General features: G+C 44.1%; 1 protein-coding gene across 1 annotated transcript in view; it reads right to left on the bottom strand.

Moving 5' to 3' along the window:
• Positions 1-7,297: 7,297 nt before the first annotated feature.
• LOC142925616 (fructosamine-3-kinase-like) overlaps positions 7,298-20,399 on the bottom strand; it is a 38,914-nt gene continuing 25,812 nt past the window's right edge. Inside the window, exons 2-4 of the mRNA XM_076068663.1 lie at positions 9,361-9,483; positions 8,346-8,503; positions 7,298-7,592 (exon numbers count right to left, since the gene is read on the bottom strand). Coding sequence (XP_075924778.1) covers positions 7,574-7,592; positions 8,346-8,503; positions 9,361-9,417 — 234 coding nt within the window. The 5' untranslated portion in view covers positions 9,418-9,483 and the 3' untranslated portion in view covers positions 7,298-7,573. The remainder of the gene's footprint in view (positions 7,593-8,345; positions 8,504-9,360; positions 9,484-20,399) is intronic.

Here is a 20,399-nt window from a genome sequence, read left to right as displayed (position 1 = left end):
AGATAGTTACGGGGTTTAGAGGTTTAGATGGTTTTATTTGTTCGAGGTTTAGTGGTGAAGGTCTCTGTGCGAGTCCAACAGGTTTATTTTAGTCTATGGTAAGATAAAAACAGTTCAGTTTAATTTGTATATATTTCAACAATTTGTTTATCTTTCCTGTCGTGTTTTTGTATTGTATTTTTGTTATGTTCTGACCTGCCCGATTGGACGTCTGTGAAAACAGATCGTCATAGCTCATCAGATTCATCCAGTATAAATAAATATTCAGATTAAAATTCTATTGACCTCTGTGCGAATCTATGGATTTCTGTGTGAGTTTTTGGGTCTCTTGAGTGTATGGATCTCTGTGTGAGGCTATTGGTCTCTGTGCATGTCAAAAGGACTCTGAGTGAGTCTATGGGGTTGCCGTGTGAGTCTGAGTATCTGTAGGAATGCATGGGTCTCTGTTGGAGTCTATGGGTTTCTGGGTATGGTTGTTTGTGCGAGTTTTACATGCATAAATGGAACTTAAAAAGGCCATTGAGGGTTGCAGAATCCAAATTGAATATTAAGTTCCCCGCAGTGCAAGCCAGCTCCCTAGTCGTGTCATCAAACAGCCCCCCCTGTAATTCTTTATAATAATAAAAGACTTACTCCAAGAAATCCACACAGTAAGGTCCTGAATTGGGGTTTTCTTTTATAATCTTTGGTTTGATTCGGTTAAGTCACGTAGGTAAAAAATAAATTAAAATTAAATAAAAAAATTAAGCACGACGTTTCGAAGGCAACACAAGCTTCCGTCTTCAGGTGGAAACAGTCACAGCAAAAAATCGCTGCACCAAGTGGCAAGGCTCTGGATACCTCTGGCTTAAATACAGGTTAAGGGAGGGGGGGGGGAGGAGCCATGTAGGGGGACCTTGGTGGGGTGAGGGGCTGAGTTAATCCGTATTTTGTTGTGTAGAGGGTGTGGGGGATGGGTCACTGTGTGTGTGCAATAGAAACGGAAAAAATAGAAAAATTAAAGATCGGCAAGAATGTGCTGTAAGGGGGAAGTAGAAAAAAGGGAAATAGAAAGTTCGGAAGGAATATGCTTGGTATACCACTACTTGAAATTGCTGTTAGAAATTAGTTGACGTTTGGTATGATTTAAAACGTCCTTCCAGTGGTTGCTTAATTTGAAACTATCCTCTCGGTTGAAGGTATGCCTGTATTTGTATATACCACTACTTGAAATTGCTGTTAGAAATTAGTTGACGTTTGGTATGATTTAAAACGTCCTTCCAGTGGTTGCTTAATTTGAAACTATCCTCTCGGTTGAAGGTATGCCTGTATTTGTATATCTGAATGGCTTGGTGAACACATCTCTGGTGATAACCTATAGGTTTACAGAGAACCTTGGTATCGGAGAAGACAATCTCATGATCACCCATAGCGTTGTGACAATGATCAGCCACAGCAGAAGAATTCGTTCTGCCGTGTTTCAAATCTGATTTGTGCTCGCGAATTCGGTCAGAGACATGTCGCTATGTCTCCCCGATATAGCAATCACCACAGGTACAACTCAATTTGTAAACCCCGGGGTACTGTAAGTCAGGAATGACATCCTTCACGGATGGGATCAGATCACGAATTTTGTGTACTGTATTGAACCGGACCTGGATCTTGTGATTGTTTAGAATTTTGGAAATATTTTAGTAACGCCTGCTATATATGGTAGTGTGATGGTTTTGACCGGAGTATCAAGTGGTTGTTTCTGTATGGAGGGAGAAACAGCTTGGCGGATGGTACGGTCAGAGTATCCATTCCTTTTGAGGGCCAGGTGTACATGTTTTAATTCACTGGTCAGGTTGTGTTGGTCCGAAATGCAATGAACCCAATGGTATAAAGTTTTGATGAGATAATTCTTTTGGGCTGGGTGGTGGTGGGAATTAGGTTTCAAGTAGGAATCTGTGTGGGTGGGTTTCCTGTAGACAGAATGCCCCAATGAGCCATCAGGTCTCCTCTCAAACAGAACATCTAAGAATGGTAGCTTGCCATCTTTCTCCACTTCCATGGTGAATTTGATGGCGGGATGTCTGGAATTGATGTGGTGTAGGAAAAGGTTCAAAGCTGGGAGGCTATGTGGCCAAATGACGAAAGTGTCATCCACATATCTCTTCCCCTGGGAAGGTCTGAGGGTGGAAGTCTGGATGGCGTCTGATTCAAATTTTTCCGTGAAAATATTGGCTATCACTGGTGACAAGGGGGAACCCATGGGGGTACCCTCATTTTGTTTGTAGAAGGAGCCATTCCAAGTAAAGTAGGTATTGTTGAGGCAGTGCCTAACCAGTGCAGGTGTATCGGCGTCTAGTCCATGTTGGACCAAATTTTCAATTATTTCAATGGTATCAGGTACTGGGACCTTGGTGAACAAAGAGACCACATCGAAGCTGACAAGGATATCGTCAGGGGACAGTACAACGTCTTTGACCATAGAGACCAATTGGGCTGAGTTAAGTACTGCTGAGGTGATCTTGTCAGTGAAAGGCAGCAAGGAATATGACAGAAAACGGGCTAGTCTATAGGTAGGGGAGTTGATCGTGGATACGATGGGTCGTAGTAGGAGCCTTCTTTATGGATCTTGGGAAGACCATAGAATCTAGGGAGTCTTGCAGCAGAAGGTTTTAGGGAGGGACGTTTAGTTGGGTCGATTAGGGAGGTCGAACTTGTGATGATCTTGTTGGTTTTTATCGCTAGGCTATTGGTAGGGTCATTTTTAATTTTTGAGTAACTTCCATCGTTGAGCAGATTCTGGATTTTGTTGTTGTATGAATCTTTATCCATAATTACAGTAGCGTTGCCTTTATCGGCTGAGAGGATGACTATATCACTTCTGTTTTTTTTTTAATTCGCGAGTTCAGAGCGTTCATTTTTGCTGATGTTACTAATGGGTTTCTTAGCATTCTTAAGAATAGGGGCTATTTCAGCTCTCGCAACGTCTGCTTGGATGTGTCCCACGCCTTTGAGGGCTACATCGACCTGAGAGATGATATCATCTACTGGTATGTGTTTTGGGGTGACAGCAAAATTCAGTCCCCTAGCCAGTACTGTTTTCAGATTGTCCGAAATCGGCGTGCTACTCTGATTAATGACGATTTTGTTGACGTCGAGTTTTGTTATACGTGGAACTGGGTTCTTCTTTAATAGCTGGTTGAATTTAGAAATCAGGTTAGCTTTACATTTGACTGACAGTGAATCAGCAGAAGAAGCAGTCATGTTGTCTATGTGATTCCAATCCGCACCAACCGGCATGTGCACCCGCATGTACACCACCTCTACACCGTTCATCATGCTAGGTCAGCCAATCAAATGCTAATTTTTATGCTAATTCCTTTGTCAAGGCACCTTGTTTCCTCGCACACAGCTTAACGGTCGCGGTCTGAGCGTGGCTGTGTTTCACTCCAGCGCTGTCCTCGAGACAGCCTGGTTCCTTCACCTGATGAAGGCCGCTTGTGTTGTGGCTGAAACGTCGTGATTTTTGTTGTTTTATTATTTACCTACGTGACTTTACCGAATAGAACCAAAGAGTATGGATCCTTGCAGTCACGAAAGCTTTAAATCTAGAATTGATAACCTCTACGGGGAGGGCTTTCACCTATCTGTTAGAGCTTTTAACAGACAACGGGACAATAAGTCACAGCTCATCGAGACGCTGACCTTCCTCAAAAGATGCCGCGATCACAAGGTAATACCCATCGCTTTCACACTCATTTCTTCTGCTGTATCTTCTCCAAATTCTAAACAGATTCTGTTTAAGGCCAGCCTATCTTAAATCTCAGAGGATAAGGCTACTCCGATTTGAACTCGATACTTTAGACAGGACTCTCCTACAAGCTCATTTAATGTTAACACAAAAAATTTCACCTTCTGATTGGAATCACATAGACAACATGACTGCTTCTTCTGATGATTCACTGTCAGTCAAATGTAAAGCTAACCTAATTTCTTTCTGATTGAGAGGGGGTCAAATATATAACATTTTTGACATGCGTTTTTTCTGGATTTTGTTGTTGTTATTCTGTCTCTCACTGTTCAAATAAACCTACCATTAAAATTATAGACTGATAATTTCTTTATCAGTGGGCAAACGTACAAAATCAGCAGGGGATCAAATACTTTTTTCCCTCACTGTATATATAAATAAATAGTGCATATTTAGTGTATTATTGAGTGCATGTTTACGTGCTCTAACCCAAAAATCTCGATTATGGACTCAAAAAACCGCTGGGAGACTTCTCACTCAGACCCGTAGCAAGACGATATCGCCCCAATATTCAAATTGTTCAAATATCCCCCGAACGAGTCCAGGATCAATTTAAAGATCATACTCGGCATTCTAAAGGTCCTCCGTTGTCTGACAATGATCACGTTGCCATGTTTACGCTTCTTACAAATATTTTTGCCCCGTTGAATCGATCACCAAACCCAAGTGACGGTAATGTTACGGTAAAAAAAATCTCAGTGGGTGACCTCTGGGCAGAGCATGACCTTGCAAACAGACGACCAATCGAGTGAAATAAACATGGGAAACGCACCTCGATGAACAGGCTGACTTCCCTGTGTGTTTGGACAAACTCATTCATCACAGGCAAAACGAACATGTCCCGAATGCCCACGTCCTTCAGGAACTGCATCTGGAGGTGTTGGCACACCAATTGCATCACCTAGCAAAAGAGGAAAACAGCAGGAACGACGTGAATACATCATCGCCATGCAGCAGTCTACGCCCGTCAATTTCTCACAGCGGTAGTAAGGTCCTTAGGTGTCTGGGAGCACAAGGCAGGTGCAGGTGGGTGAGTCATAATTTCCATCCCTGACGCCAAAACTTATTTCAGGCTGTGCAAGAGATAATGACATGGGTTAATTGTCACACAAGCCAATTAGAAAGCTGCCATGCTGTTAATGGTTAGTAAACTGAACTCACAGACCAGAGGTCGCTAAATGGGCACACCACAGTTAGCTGATCGGCAAGTCACGTGCGATGCAGCAAAGTGTGGCTTTCAGCCGGCTCTTCCAACACATCTGGTCAACGTGGAAAAGTAGAATATGGGACCTTCCTGGTGTGGACTAATCAGTTTCAAAGACAATGCATATATTATAAGAGCATGTATGCATGTTCACCACAAGTACGTGTGGTTAATGCAGACAGGATTCCTTGAATGAGGATTCTGTTTGGTGTTTTAACATCTTGACACCTGTTGTATTGCCAGAAAGGGTAAAACCTATTGTTATATGGAAAAGTAGACCAAATACTCGTAAAGAGTTCGCTCTCATGAAAGTCTTTTCACCAGCGGTGGTGTGACCAAGCAATTGCAGAGCTGCACTTTTATATAAGTCAGGTCAGAGCCAGATACACATTGGAGGATAAACATCCCACGGTGGCTGGGCAATTGTTGTGCAATAATGTCAGGTCAAACTTACTTAGGATATTTACAGGTGCGTTTTATTCATGCCGTATATATTAATGCACACATTGTGTAGTAGTGGTATTATTATTAAACTCACCTTTAATGACGATGACCATAAACATGATTAAGAGTGTGACTATTAATGAATGTTCGACTGTACGATGTGGACGTAGCGGAGGGGCCCCCCACGGTGAGCGGTGACGCAACGCGCGCAGTGGCCCGCGTCACGTGGTTGACACCTCACGTGCACAGAGCGAGGCAGGCAGAGCCAGAGGGGGGCGGCGTTGCCTAGGCGACGCTGGCGTCCTCGCGGTCTACTCCACGGTTAAGCTGCGTGTCACTTGGTGACCCCCCCACCGCCTCTTACTGGACACCTGTGAGTGAGAGCTTGATAGCGCTTCGGATTTTGATTCCGAGTACAGTGTGCACAGCACCTGTACGGCGAGTCCTCGTTTAACGCAGTAGATGCGTTCCTGAAAAGTGCCGCGTTAAGCGAAAACTATTTCCCCCGTAATGAATGTCCAAGCGCAGTCAGAATTGGGTTACAAACAACTTGAGGGGACGCCGCCGCGTTACCGTCTCGTCTCGCTCAACCGCGCAGCTCAAGAAAGTAGTTCGGCGTCGACCGCTCACAAGTCGCCTTATGGCGGTGCACGTTCCCTAAATGAAGGCAACCGCGTTATAGCGTGAACACGCGGGACAGACCCAGTTGTCGTGTGCGGGTCAACTCCCTGAGATAAACTTGCTGCCGACTTCATGCGTTGTATACGCCCAGTGCTCAGCCAATTGTTGTGAGCGTCGCTCCTCTGCCCTCTGTTGTTAATGGAGGGAGACTGCACCCAACTGCCAAGTATCATCCTTCGCGAGCCTCTTCAAAATGCTCATCTTGACACCGCTGGAAGCAGTCATCGACCTTGACCTCACCCCGCTTGCACCAATCGCACAACATCACAGCGTTGACTCTCAACTGTTACTTGTGTAGAGGGGGTCAGATTGTCCAGACATTCGGTTGATACTAATAGGGTTTATTTGCCAGTATTGTAGATTATTTGAATTACATTTGTTTGGGCGTCAGGGTGGTGCAGTGGTCACGCCTGTGCATGGCATCTTCTGAAGGAGTGCCTGGTTTCGCTTTCCTAATTCTGGTCACTTTCTCTGCAAGGGTTTACTCCCATAGCAAAACAACAAACACATACAATGTAACTGGTACTAGCCAAACATCTGGGATTGTTTTTGTTATGCTGCCTTGCCTAAAATGGCATTTGGTGATAAAAAAAAATTGGCAGGAATTGATGCACTAATGCAATTTGAACTCTTATATATTTTTATTTCATGACTTGCTTAGCGTTCATATTCTTGGTTCTTTCGGTAAAGTCACGTAAATAGAAAACAAGAAATAAAATTCAAATTAAATAAAAAATTAAATTAAAAAAATAACAAATAAAAAATAAATTTAAAATAAAAGCAAAAAACCCAGGACGTTTCAATCGCAACACAAGCGGTCTTTATTTTATTGTTTTTTGTTTTCTATTTACGTGACTTTACCGAAAGAACCAAGAATATAAATTCCTGCAGTCACGAAAGTTAAGTCAAAATTTGCTTCGCGTTCCTTTACTTTGCCCTCCCATCTGTTTGTACTGTTGTTTGTTGTTGTAACTTTCTGACTCGCCCCGACTGGACATCTGTGAAAACAGGAGCTTCATATGTCATCAGATTCGTCCAGCCTAATTAAAGATTCTGATTCGGACATTAACTGACCCAGTTTTCGCGTGGAGATCACGGCCAGGATGTGGAACAAAGGGACCACCGGTCACACTCACGTGGAATGCCTAGGGCATTGCACAGCATTTAAATGGACTAGTTTCGTGAGATTTAGTGGTGGCTTAGGGAAGGCCTTTATTCAACAATGTATATCATGTATATCATGGCCGATAAGAATTTTTATAGTCATACACCATAGCCCACGATTTCCTGCACCGTTCATTCACTTGAGGAGACTGCGCATGGTGGAGATGGATGACCCTCGGTATCCTGTCCCAAAGTGATTCCAGTGGTTCAGGTAGTGGAAGAGTTGCTAGAGCTTCTGGCTCTTGCCGAAGCCTTGCGACTTTGGGATGAGAGCGTGGTAGGATGAGTGAAGCGTGGAACTAAAGCTCCTGGAACATCCTGTACCCAAACAACACCAAACATTCAAAATCTTACAATGCTGCTGTTCCAGCACGAACAACATAACAATGAACAACATTTTCACAAATTCAACGTAATGCAGGAAATTGAGTGGCTCGAGGTAAATTTCAATGTCAGAGCACCGAGCCAATGCCATTGAGGTCCTCCGTTCAAAATTCAGTGAGCCATTTATCAACAAACGTTCCTGCGAATTGAGGGCAGGAATGCTGTGGTCTCAACTTGGTCACCAATGGCTGCACAGTAAACATCATGTCAAATGTGTTTTTGTTCACTGAAGCATATCCCAGCTCTGAGTGTTTGAATTCCATTTGATGTGTAATGAATTATCGTCAGCTTGGATTTCTGGTAAAGCACATCAGTGGCAACTTGTCTCTGAACCAGGGGTTCCTTGTTCGACAAACTGTCTTTCTGGAACATTCAAGCATCCTCAAGTGCCGTGGATAAGTAAGAGTTTTATCATTCCACTATTGTTTTGTGCACCGTATCAGCTTTAACAGGATTTGCCCAAAAAGCCTTAGCAAGGAAGGATGAGTCTTTGTAAGTTAGCAAATAGAGAGGGTGGAGACCTCAGCATGTAGACATCTCAACCACAACTCTACCTGGTCTCTGTTATTTATTTAATGAGCCAGCCCTTGCCACACTGAGGTTATACGAATGAACCTTGCATGCCACAGACAGGGCAGTGAACGGCAGTTGCTGCTATTGTTTTGGTTGTTTGTAGTTTTTTCTTACCCAGCGATGGCAAGCTCGTACTCCGAGTGCCCATAGAAGGAGGCTGGGTGAAAGATCACGGGCCCTTCATTTATCTCTGCAACGTTCCCAGTCCATAGGTCACCGTGGAGCAGTGCCGGAACCACCTCTACGTCCCGGAAAAAATCCCCCAACCGAAGCTCCACACCACGCAAAAAACAAAACCACTTTATTCATGATAACGTTGTTTTCGAGTTAGATCGCATAAATTTACAAGCGTCGTACACCCACTCCAATTGCCATTAGGCAATTGCCAGAAGTCAGAACGCTTCTGGCAATTGCTTGATGATGCTGGTTGTAATCACCAGCGAAAGGTCGTACTCGTTTGAAAATGTTCTGCGTTTCCTCTCTAACACACCAGAGTGCCGAGCACTAACATAAATGGCACGTTCTGTTCATGTCAGAAACATTACTAATGGGCTGTGTTGGGTGGATGTGGGTGTACGACGCATTTACACTTACGCGATCTAAGCCAAAAAAAACTTTATCATGAATAATATTGGTCGCGAAAGCCTGCGTGTGAAACACCACTTTACCTTTAAAGTCACCTCGAAAACCCACTGCGATCAAATGGGTTTCCCATATGGCTGTGCACATGATGAGCTACACTGCTGCATGTATTAACTCTTTAATGCTCCGAGATGACTGCAAGTTGCGGGGTGCATCCCGTTCACCGCTGAATCTCGTGTACGTCATCGGAACGTAATAGGAAGTAAATATTAAATAACTTTATCGGTACCGAGGATCCCACAAGGCCGTGCGGGAAGGTGTGTAGCACAGTTTGGTACCAGCTATAATAGAGTGCTGTCCTGTCGCTACGGTGCTGTGCGGCGAGTACAATGTCTTTAAAAACAACGGTGCTATGCCTCTCTAAATAAAATTACCGCTGAACCGCTTGCGCGTTCCGAGATTCGGTGGTGAACGAGACCCATCCTGAAATGAGCAGTCGTCTCGGAACAGGAAAGGGTTAAGGGCGAGAGTGAAACAGCTTACGAACCTGAAGCCGAGACCAGAGCTCGCGGGTTTCCCGTTCACCGTAGTCCTTCTCTATCATGTCCAGCTGAAGCTGCAGTCGCTGCCGTGAGAAGAACGTCACCCAGTCCTCCTGCCACTCATTCAGCTGGTGGAATTAATATGGTTTTATTATGGACATTTAAAAACATAAGCAAATAATACCTACTTTATTTGGCCAATCCTTGACCTAAAACAGTGATATTCACTCATTTTCGGAGGGGGGCCACTTTCGCGAATAAGACATCATCAGTGAAAGAGCCATCTCACATTTGAAACCATTGGGGGGTTTCACAGCATGATGGGGTGTTTTCACTTGTGTGTATTGTCGGGGACTGCACGTCAGGGGTCGCAGTAAAAAGGACAACAGGGACTGCCACCGGCCCGCGGGCCTTGCAATGAAGAACACGGACTTAAGATGTCACCCAGAAACGTTGAATTTTATGTACAAATGGCTGGGTAATTTTTAAGACATAATTCGACACTCATGTTATGTACCGATTATCATGCTGTAGTCTTTGAACATCTCATTTCAGCCACCAATCCAATTGATATCCTCATAAAAAATTACAACAGCATTGATCCTAACGATAGGTTCTGCGCTTAATTCCCGCACCTCCGTTTAGCTCGGTTGGCTATGTACGGTGGAAAGGAAGTTCAACATACATTCATACAAGTCTGTCAAACCCGGCTGAGTGTAATTGGTAATTAGCGAAAACATAACTGATTATGTGAACACTGGTTATGCAAGATCGATCTCTGAGGGAAATTGAGTGACATCTGGTGATGTCAGTTGTAACTGTGTGCCCTGTTATCAATGGTACAACTGTGTGCAATGGAAGAAAATATATGCATTTTTTAATCAAATATATTATTTCATAAATTTGTGTACTTATGCAAGATAAAATGTACGCCAATCTAGTTCTTCTTAAAATGTAACCTTAAACCAATGTTACCATCATCAGTGGTTAATAGACTATTACACAAAGGACTCTCATATTTCTACGATGTAATACTAATTAGACTGACATCTGAACAACAGCTGATTTCACCGCTCCATAATAAAACTAATTTAATCAAGTAAACATTATTGCCGTTCCTATAAAACTTTGGTCACCTAGGCTGTCCTTCAACAAAAGGGTATATTAAATCTATAATATAGGTTTTTCTGGGTTAGATCGCATAAAAATAAATGAGCCGTTAAACCTACCACCACCTAACAGCCAATTAGTAAGGTTGTCACGTAAACGGAACATGCCAATCCGCTACTAGTACAGCAAACCGAAGTGTTGGAGAGAAAATCCACAACATTTACAATCTGAGTATGACGTTTCGCCAGTAATTACAACTATCATCATTAGGTGGACAGCCAAATTTGTAGAGAAATCCTCCTGTTTCATTCCTTGGAGGGATAGATGTGATGACGTCACTTGTGAGCCCTTCACGATTTGGAATGTTCTGTTTATGTGACAAACCTTACGAATTGGCTGTGTCGGTGGTGGCGGGTTTAACGACACATTTATATTTCAAAGATCTAACCCAAAAAAAAAACGATATTACAGATGATATTGGCCGCGAAAGCCTACGTATTAAACGGGTATATTAAAATTTAAATGGGCTACAACCAGTTTCATGACTTTAAAGCGGAGAACACATGTGGGATGTAATCACAGCATATAGCCGTATGAAACCCACATACTCTACATCCTCCTGCCCAGGGTCCATACCTGTTGGGAGAAATTCAAGACTGAAATTTTTATCAAAATCTGTAAAGCACATGAGAACCTTAATTTAGCAGTCTCAAACTGACTGGGACCCCTGTCGTGATGGAGCAGCTGAACATTGCACAAAATCATCAACACATATACAGATATATACCAAGGGTGACCAACTTTCCTGACCCTACCAGCAGCATACCATGATCTTCAGATGGCCGCGGGAGCCACAAGAGATAAAGATTAGCCATACAGAAGTTGACTCGTGTCGACTGGCTGTGGAATTTTGAGTTTAGAAATCTCAGTGCCCTGGGAGTACTCATGGCCTGCCTCCGATACCAGATTGTTCTCACTTCATATAAAGTTAAATTGAAGAGTTACAAATTAGCAGCGCCTCTGCAGAGCCACACTTGAACTGCCCAGGAGCCACATGCAGCTGCCGAGCAATGGTCTGGCCAACCATGGTATTTTCTGTACATTATAGACTTGTAAATCTAGCGTATATAAAAAATTAGCTGAAAACATTTATTTTAGCATTTACTCTATTGCCCATTAATGAATGAATAGCAAAACTACATGAACTCTCTCCTAAAGCCATGTTTTGGCTAGCAGACCTTGACATTTATCTCCTGAACATATTGCGATTATATTCTTGGTTCTTTCGGCAAACTCACGTAGAAGGGAAATAATACAAATAAAACATAACATAATAAAATTTTCACGACATTTCGGCCACAACGCAAGCAGCCGTCCTCAGGTGAAGAAACAGAGCTGTCAGAAAGACAGCGTCTTAATGAACACTGCCCAGTGTTCACTGCCCAGTGTTCATTAAGACGCTGTCTTTCCGACAGCTCTGTTTCTTTATCTGAGGACGTCTGCTTGCGTTGTGGCCGAAACTTTGTGAAAATTTTATTATATGTTTTATTTGTATTATTTTATTATTTCCCTTCCACGTGACTTTACCGAAAGAACCAAGAATATGAATCCCTGCAGTCACGAAAGCTTTAAATCGAAAAATATTGCGATTAGCAAAAATATAAAGGGACGCAATGTTGAATGCTCTAAGTCTCCTTTGCAGAAGAGTTTGCCCTGATGGACTTAAATACAGATACTTTTAATATCCATAATTCATATATTACCCAACATAATTCATATTCTGAAAAGTACATTGCACACACATGAATACAGTTCCATTCATCACAAAGATGGCTAAAACAAAGAGATGAATGTGATTAGGTGTGGAAAATCATGACCGCTGGCTGGCTGGTTGTGTTCATGTATGAAATAATGACAGCATGTGTCTATCTCATTCACTAGCTCAATCGCTTTATTTTTACGATTAATAAACAGCTGTATGAAATGTGTGTTTGTTTACACACAAATCGCCTGTTTACACATATTCATTAGATCCGATTAGCATGCCTACTCTCAGTGCGAAGGAATGTCAACATAATACATAGTTGACATGATGCTAGGATTGGATCGGTGGGCCTAGTTTTCCACATGTTTTACATTTTCATGATTCAATACCGATAGTTTTCTCTTCCTTGTGAAGCCTCTCTCCAATCTTCCTGTTGTGAAGGTGCATTTCAGCCAGATGCTGCCCCAACAAGCCTGAGCCCCTGTCAGTGTACAACACAATAGACCTGTCAAAAAAAACATTAACTTTATCATGTCAACAAACCCCAAGTAATAATTAATATGCAAACTAAACTACATCATATTTGTCCAGGTGGTCTGTGGCCGAGAACCTCGCTTGAAAATACGAATATATCAGTTCACATTCTGGTTTGGGTGACTCAAAACAATATTCTTCTGGGGTTTATACAATGAGTGTTACTTCCTGGGAAGTCAATCCTATGTAGACTATAAATGAAACCATTTTTTATTTTACCAGAGCTATTTTTCAGAACCGACCTGGCCACAAATGATCGCCTAACGAAGTGGCGTATCACATGGAAATTTATAGCAGCCAAATGCTCAAAATACTCATGTTTCTAAATGTGCAGGGAAAAACTGGAGAAACTGGAGAAAAACCTGCACGACCACGGGGAAAACATGCAAACTTCAAATATACAGTAGGCATCAAGGTCGGGATCGAACCTACGAAGTTCAATATACCAGGCGAGATAGTTAACATCTCCTAGCCACCATGGCGCCCCATTCTCTGACTTATCCACCCACCCACTCACTCACCCTGCCACGTACTGAATCTCTAAACCAACAACTCAACCACCCACTCACTCACCCTGCCACGTACTGAATCTCTAAACCAACAACTCAACCACCCAGCCACTCATCCAACCACTCACTTACTAAACCAGCCACTCACCAACCCACCGACCCACTCATCCACCTATTCACTTAAAATAGTTCAACTAAAATTGAATTATTTTAAATTCACCAGGTAAGGCCCACTGAGCTATACAGATCCTTGTCGGAAACGACGTGGCAAACAAATGATAGCTCAAAGAAGTGGCTTATCACGTGGACATTTATAACAGCCAAAGCCTCTAAATGTATATTTCTAAATATGCATGAAAAACTCGGAGGTCCCAGAGAAAAATCCATGCAACCACAGGGAGAACATGCAAACTCCAAATATACAGGCGTCACGATCGGGATCGAACCCACGATATCCTATACAAATGGCGAGGGAGTTAACATTCCGCTACCCTGGCGCTCCACTCTGACTCAGCCTCCCACCCACCCACTCAAACACCCAGCCAAGCACTCATGAACCCAATCACCCTGGCACCCACTCAATTGCGAAACCCACTCACTCATCAACACACCCAGCCACTCACTTAACCACGTACCTAAGAACCCACCTGCATACCCCCCACTCACTAACTCAACGACCCACTCACTCAACACTCCACTAACCTACCCACTCACCTATTCATGCCCCAAATCACACACTGACCCATCCACCCACTTAATCTATAACTCATGCACTCACCCACCCACCTGCTCACCAGCCAATTATCTACTCACCCACCCACTCATCCTGCCACCTACTCAACCTCTAACCCACCCACGCACCGAACTACCCACCTACCCAACCACCCATCCAATAAACTACAACTAAACTATTTTGTATTTTACCAGGTAAGCCCCACAGAGCTATATAAAACATTTTAGAAGTGATCTGGTTACAACTGATACGTGAATGAAGTGGCTTATCACGCTGACATTTAGTGCAGCCAAATCTTCTAAACAAATCTTGACTCTAAATGCGGAGGAATAAATCTGGAGGACCCGGAGAAAAATCCACGAGGCCACAGGCGAAACATTAAAACTCATAATATACAGGCAGCAGGGTCAGAATCGAATACACGATTTCCTGTATACTCAGTGAGGTAGTTAATATCTCACCATAGTGGCACCCCGCTCTCTGACCCACTCACCCAATTACACACTAACTCACCCACTCAACCTCCCACATTAACTTACCCACCCACCAGTCACCAAACCACCCCTTCACTCACCCAACCACGCACCAACTCACCTACCCACTAACTCACCCACCCATCTTCTCCCGCACTCAGCCAGCCACCCACTCAATCACGTGCCGACTAACTTACTCACACACTCACCGACCAATACACCCATTCACCCACTCACTTACCCACCCACAATCTCACTACCCAAGCCAACCACCCAGCCCCTCACTCACCCACTTATTCAATCACTCACTACCCCACACACTCACCCAACCACTTGCTCACTTACCCATACGCTAACCCAACCACTCACTCACCGACTCACCCACCCACTAACTCATCAAAATTAATTCTCAACCACTCACCCAACCACCCACGCAATCTCATACCCACTAACTCACTCACCCACCCATTTATGCACTCACGCACCCACTTACTCACTCACTCACCCACCAACCAACCCACCTACCCATCTCTTCACTCACTCACCCACCCACACAGTCAATCACTCACCTACATACCTACCCACTAATACTCACCCACTCATCCAACAACGAACTCACCAACCCACCCGCCGACTCACTCACTTAGGTACTAACCCACTCAACTTCTAACCCACACACTAACCACCTAACCACCTACCCACACACTCACTCACTCATCCACCCACCCAAACATCCACTCACCCACCCACTAATTCACCCACCCACTCACTCCCTCATCCATCCACTCACCTACTCGCCCATCCACTCACTTACTCAATGAGCCACTCACCTTCTCACCCAGTACTTACACATCAACTGACCCTGCCACCCACTCAATTTCTAACCCACCCACTCATCCAACCAGCTGCCCACTCCCTCAGCCACTCACCTACTTACCCACCCCACTCACCTACTTACCCACCCCACTTACACATCCACTTACCCTGCAATCCACTCAATTTCTAATCCCCCACTCACCCAACCACCCGCCCACTCATCTACTCACCCATTACCACGGAATTATTCACCCACCCATCAGTCAACCACCCAATAATTCAACCACTCACAAACTAAATCACCTATTAATTAAACCACCCACTACCTCAACCACCCACTAACTTAACCACCGAGCCACTCACCCACTCAGCAAGCCACCCACTACTATATCTCTAACCCAATATCTCACTCACCCACCGCATACTCACCTACACACGTATGCACTCACTCACACACCGCTCACTCATCTACACACTAAATTATGTTTATTTTTGCAGGTGAGGCCCAATGAGCTACATAGCTCATTTTCAAATCAACCGTCACTACAAATAAACTGACCATTAAAATTATAGACTGATCATTTCTTTGTCAGTGGGAAAACGTACACAATCAGCAGAGGATCAAATACTTTTTTCCCTCACTGTACATTGCGGGGGTCAAAAAAATATCTCCAAAATCCTGAATAAACACAAGATCCAGGTCCGATTCAACACAGTACAAAAAATCCGTGATCTGGTTCCATCTGTAAAGGATGTGGTTCCAGACATACAGTACCCGGGCGTTTACAAACTAAAGTGCCTCTGTGGTAGCAGCTACATTGGAGAAACCATACGACATATATCGGACCCCATCCGCGAACATAAAGCAGACTTGAAACACGGTAGGACGAACTCCTCTGCCGTGGCAGATCACTGTTATAATTCAGTGGGCTCACATGACATTGACTTTTCCAAGACAGAGGTTCTTTGCAAGCCAACCGGCTACCATGAGAGATTCGTTCATGAGGCCATCCACATATACAAGCACAGAGACAATTTCAACCGAGAAGATGGATTCTGGCTTAGTAACCATTGGAAAGATGTTTTAAACCATTTCGGTTCTTAATTGATTGTATTTTATGGTGATTTTCAAACCGCAGCCCTTTCGCTGGCACTGCCTCTTAATACTTCTCACACCACGGTCAATGGTATGGTTTACAACAAGTAGTATAATAATTAATAGTATAACATTGTAATGTTTAACATAACTCATAAGGCAATATATAGCATCGTAATTGCATAAATGAATATACATCAGTGTGGTATATAGTTGGGTTCATAGAATAAGACAGTGTAATATCACAAGTCTAATAGTTTATAATCTAAAGTATAGGGTAGTGTAAAGTAACGCATTGTATAATTCAAAAGTGGAATTTGTCTATGATATGATGTTATACCATGTAGTTTAGATTGGAAGGTATAATATTGTATTATATAGTAGTCCAGTTTACAGCATAGTCATAAGGCAACTCAGGACACAACAGCGCACCTTGGCTGTTGCACTTGCCCTTTTTCTTGTTTCCTCTCTGCCTGTGTTCCCAGCCCCCCCTCCTCCTCTCCGGAGGTGATGCTGGTAACATGCAAATTCATATTTTAACTCCGCCCACACAGCTTAATAGACGCGGTCCTTGCATGTCAGCATTCATTCAAGCTCTGTCTTCCGGACAGACCTGTCTCTTCACTTGAAGAAGGCCACTTGTGTTGTGGCCAAAACGTCGTGAGAATTTTATTGTCTTATTTTATTTTATTATTTTATTCCCATTCTACGTGACTTTACCGAAAGAACCAAGAAGATGAATCCTTGCAGTCATGAAAGCTTTAAACCGAAATTTACTTATGTCACCAGGCAAGGCCCATTGAGCTATATAGATCCTTTTCAGAATAGACCTGGCTACAAATGATAGATATACGAGTGGCTTATCACAGATAAATTTATTGCAGCCAAATCCTCTAAACGCATGTTGCTTCTAAATGCAGAGGGAAAACCCTGAGGATCTAGAACAAAATCCAGGCGACCACGGGTGAGAACTTACAAACTCCAAATATACAGGCGACAGGGTCGGGATCGAATCCACCACCTCCTGTATACTAGGCAAAATAGTGAACATCTCACCACCTTGGCGCCTCACTCTCTGACTCAACCATCCACTCACTTACACGCTAACTTACCCACTCAACTTCCCATGTTAAATTACCCACCCAGCCGTCACTCACCCATTCACTCACTCACCCAACCCGTCACTCACCCCTCCGCTCACCCACCCACTCACTCATTAACTTGCCCACCTATCTTCTCAACCACTCACCCAGCATCCCACTCAATCTCATACCAAACTAATCTACACACACCCACACACCCACTCACTGACCCACTCACTTATGCACTCGCCCAACCACCCACTTACTCCCTCATGCACTCACCAACCCACCTATCTCCTCACTCACACACCCACCCCAGCAATCACCCACCCACTAACTAGCACCCACACACTCACCTACTCACCCACTCACCGACCCAGCACTCACTCACCAAGCCACTCAATCGCTAACCCACCCACTCACCCACCCACCTGCCCACTCACTCACCCAGTCACTAACGCACTCACTCAATGTATAACCCACCCACTACCCACCTAACCTCCTTCCCACACACTCATTCACCCAACCACATACCCACCCACACTCACCCATACACTCACCTACTCGCCCAGCTTCTCAATTATTTACCGAGCCACTCACCTAATTACCCAGCCACTCACCTACTCACTCACCCACTTACACATCCACTCACCCTGCCACCCACTCTATTTCTAACCCACACACTCACCCAACCACCTCCCACTCCCTCGGCCACTCACCGACTCACCAAATCACCCACTACCCAAATAACTAATCATCCACCCACCCATCACTCAACCAAACAATAATAAAGCCACCCAGTAATTAAACTACCCATTAACTCAACCACCCACTAACTCAACCAGGTTTATTTTACCAGGTAAGGCCCACTGAGCTACAAATATTGTTTTCAGAAGCACCATCGCCAAAAATTATAGCTCAAAAAAGTGGCTTATCATGTATACATTTATAGCAACCAACTCCTCTATATACATGTTTCTAAATGTGGAGGGAAATATACAGGCATTAGGGTCAGGATCGAACCCACAACCTTCTGTATACGAGGCGAGGTAGTTAACATATCGCCACTGTGGCCCCCCACTATATGACTCTCCCACCCACTAACCCACACAGTCACCCACTCACTTAAACACCCACCGTCACATGCATCCAGGCACTGACTCACCCAGCCACTCAGTACCCATAAACCCACCCAGGCACTCACCCATGCACTTGCCCACTCATTCACCCACCCAAGTATCCACACACTAAACTAAATTTTGAATATTTTTTTTATATTTTACCAGGTCAGGCCCACAGCAAAATAGATATTTTTCAGAAGCCACGTGACCACAAATAACAGTTCAATGAAGTGGCTTTTCACGTAGAACGTTATAGCAGCCAAATTCTATAAATGCATGTTTCTAAATACGGAGGGACAACCCGGAGAACCCGGAGAAAATTCCACCCGACCATGGGGAGAAGATGCAAACTCCAAATGTATACAGGCTTTAGGGTTGGGGGGAACCTACGAACTCCAATATACCGGGCGAGGGAGTTAACATCTCGCTACTGTGGCGCCTCATTTTCTGACTCACCCACCAACTCAACTACTAAAGCCACCCACACACTCACTCACCCACTCACAAACCCACTCACTCACTAACCCACTGACTCATCAACACACCAAGCCACTCACTCAAGAACTTACCTATGCACCCACCTACACACCCACTCACTCTAAATATACAGACGTCAGGGTCGGGATCGAACCCATGACCTAGTTTATAAAAGACGAGGCAGTTAACAACTCCCCACCATGGCACTCCACTCTCCGGCTCAGCCACCTACTCACCCACCCACTCACAAACCCACCCACTGGATCTCAAACACACTCACTCACTCACCAATTTATCCACCCACTCACCCTGACACCCACTCAATCTCCAACTGACCCACCCACGCACTCAAAATCCCACCTACCCACTCAACCATCCAATAAACTGAAACTAAACAATTTTTTTTATTTTACCAGGTAAGGCCCACAGAGGTATATCAAGTGACCTGATTACAAATAATAGGTCGACGAAGTGGCTTATCACGTAAACATTTATTGCATTCAAATCCTTTAAACGCATGTTGATTTGAAATGCGGAGGGAAAACCCGGCTATTTTAATGCACACAATGGATCGGAAGGACAAGCGCAAAGGGTTCGCATAATGCGCATGCATAATGTACGTTGACTCATTAACCTCCCCCCCCTCCCCACTTTGCATCAAGAGCGCCAAAGTGTGGTCACCACATCTATGCCTCTTTATAAGGAACGAAACAGACTAACTTCTCCACAAATCTGGCTGTCGCCTGATGAAGCTAGTTGTAATTACTGGCGAAACGTTGTACTCAGATTGTAAATGTTGTGGCTTGACTCTCCAACACACCGGTGTGCTGTACTAGTGATAAATTGGCATGTTCTGATTACGTGACAACCCTTACTAGTTGGCTGTGTCGGGTGGTGGTGGGTTTTAACGACACATTTATATATTTAGGCGATCTAACCCAAAAAAAACCTCTACTATGGATAATATTGGTCGCGAAAGCCTACGTGTAAAACAAACCCCAAGGAATCAAAAAAATCGACGCGACCACGGAAGAAGATGAAAACTCCAAATATACAGCTTCAGGGTCGGGATCGAATTGATTACATCCTGTATTCTGGGCGAGGGAGTTAACATCTCGCCACTGCGGCGCCTCATTATCTGACTCACCCACCCGCTCAACTACTAAAGGCACCCACACACTCACTCACCCACTCACAAACCCACTCACCCTGCCACCCACCCACTCATACAAATCGGGCATCAATACCGTTGCTTTGTATATGTGAAACGAGGAATACTGCAGATAAAATCGGACATTTTGAGCTTGCTGCCGGATCGATTGAGTGGA

Source organism: Petromyzon marinus, chromosome 22, assembly GCF_048934315.1.
Source record: "Petromyzon marinus isolate PM22_M1 ecotype Great Lakes invasive population chromosome 22, UKy_Petmar_22M1.pri1.0, whole genome shotgun sequence".
Classification (NCBI taxonomy): domain Eukaryota; kingdom Metazoa; phylum Chordata; class Hyperoartia; order Petromyzontiformes; family Petromyzontidae; genus Petromyzon; species Petromyzon marinus.
The sequence above is the reverse complement of the archived record's forward strand: the minus strand, read 5'-3'. Positions and strand labels throughout refer to the sequence as shown.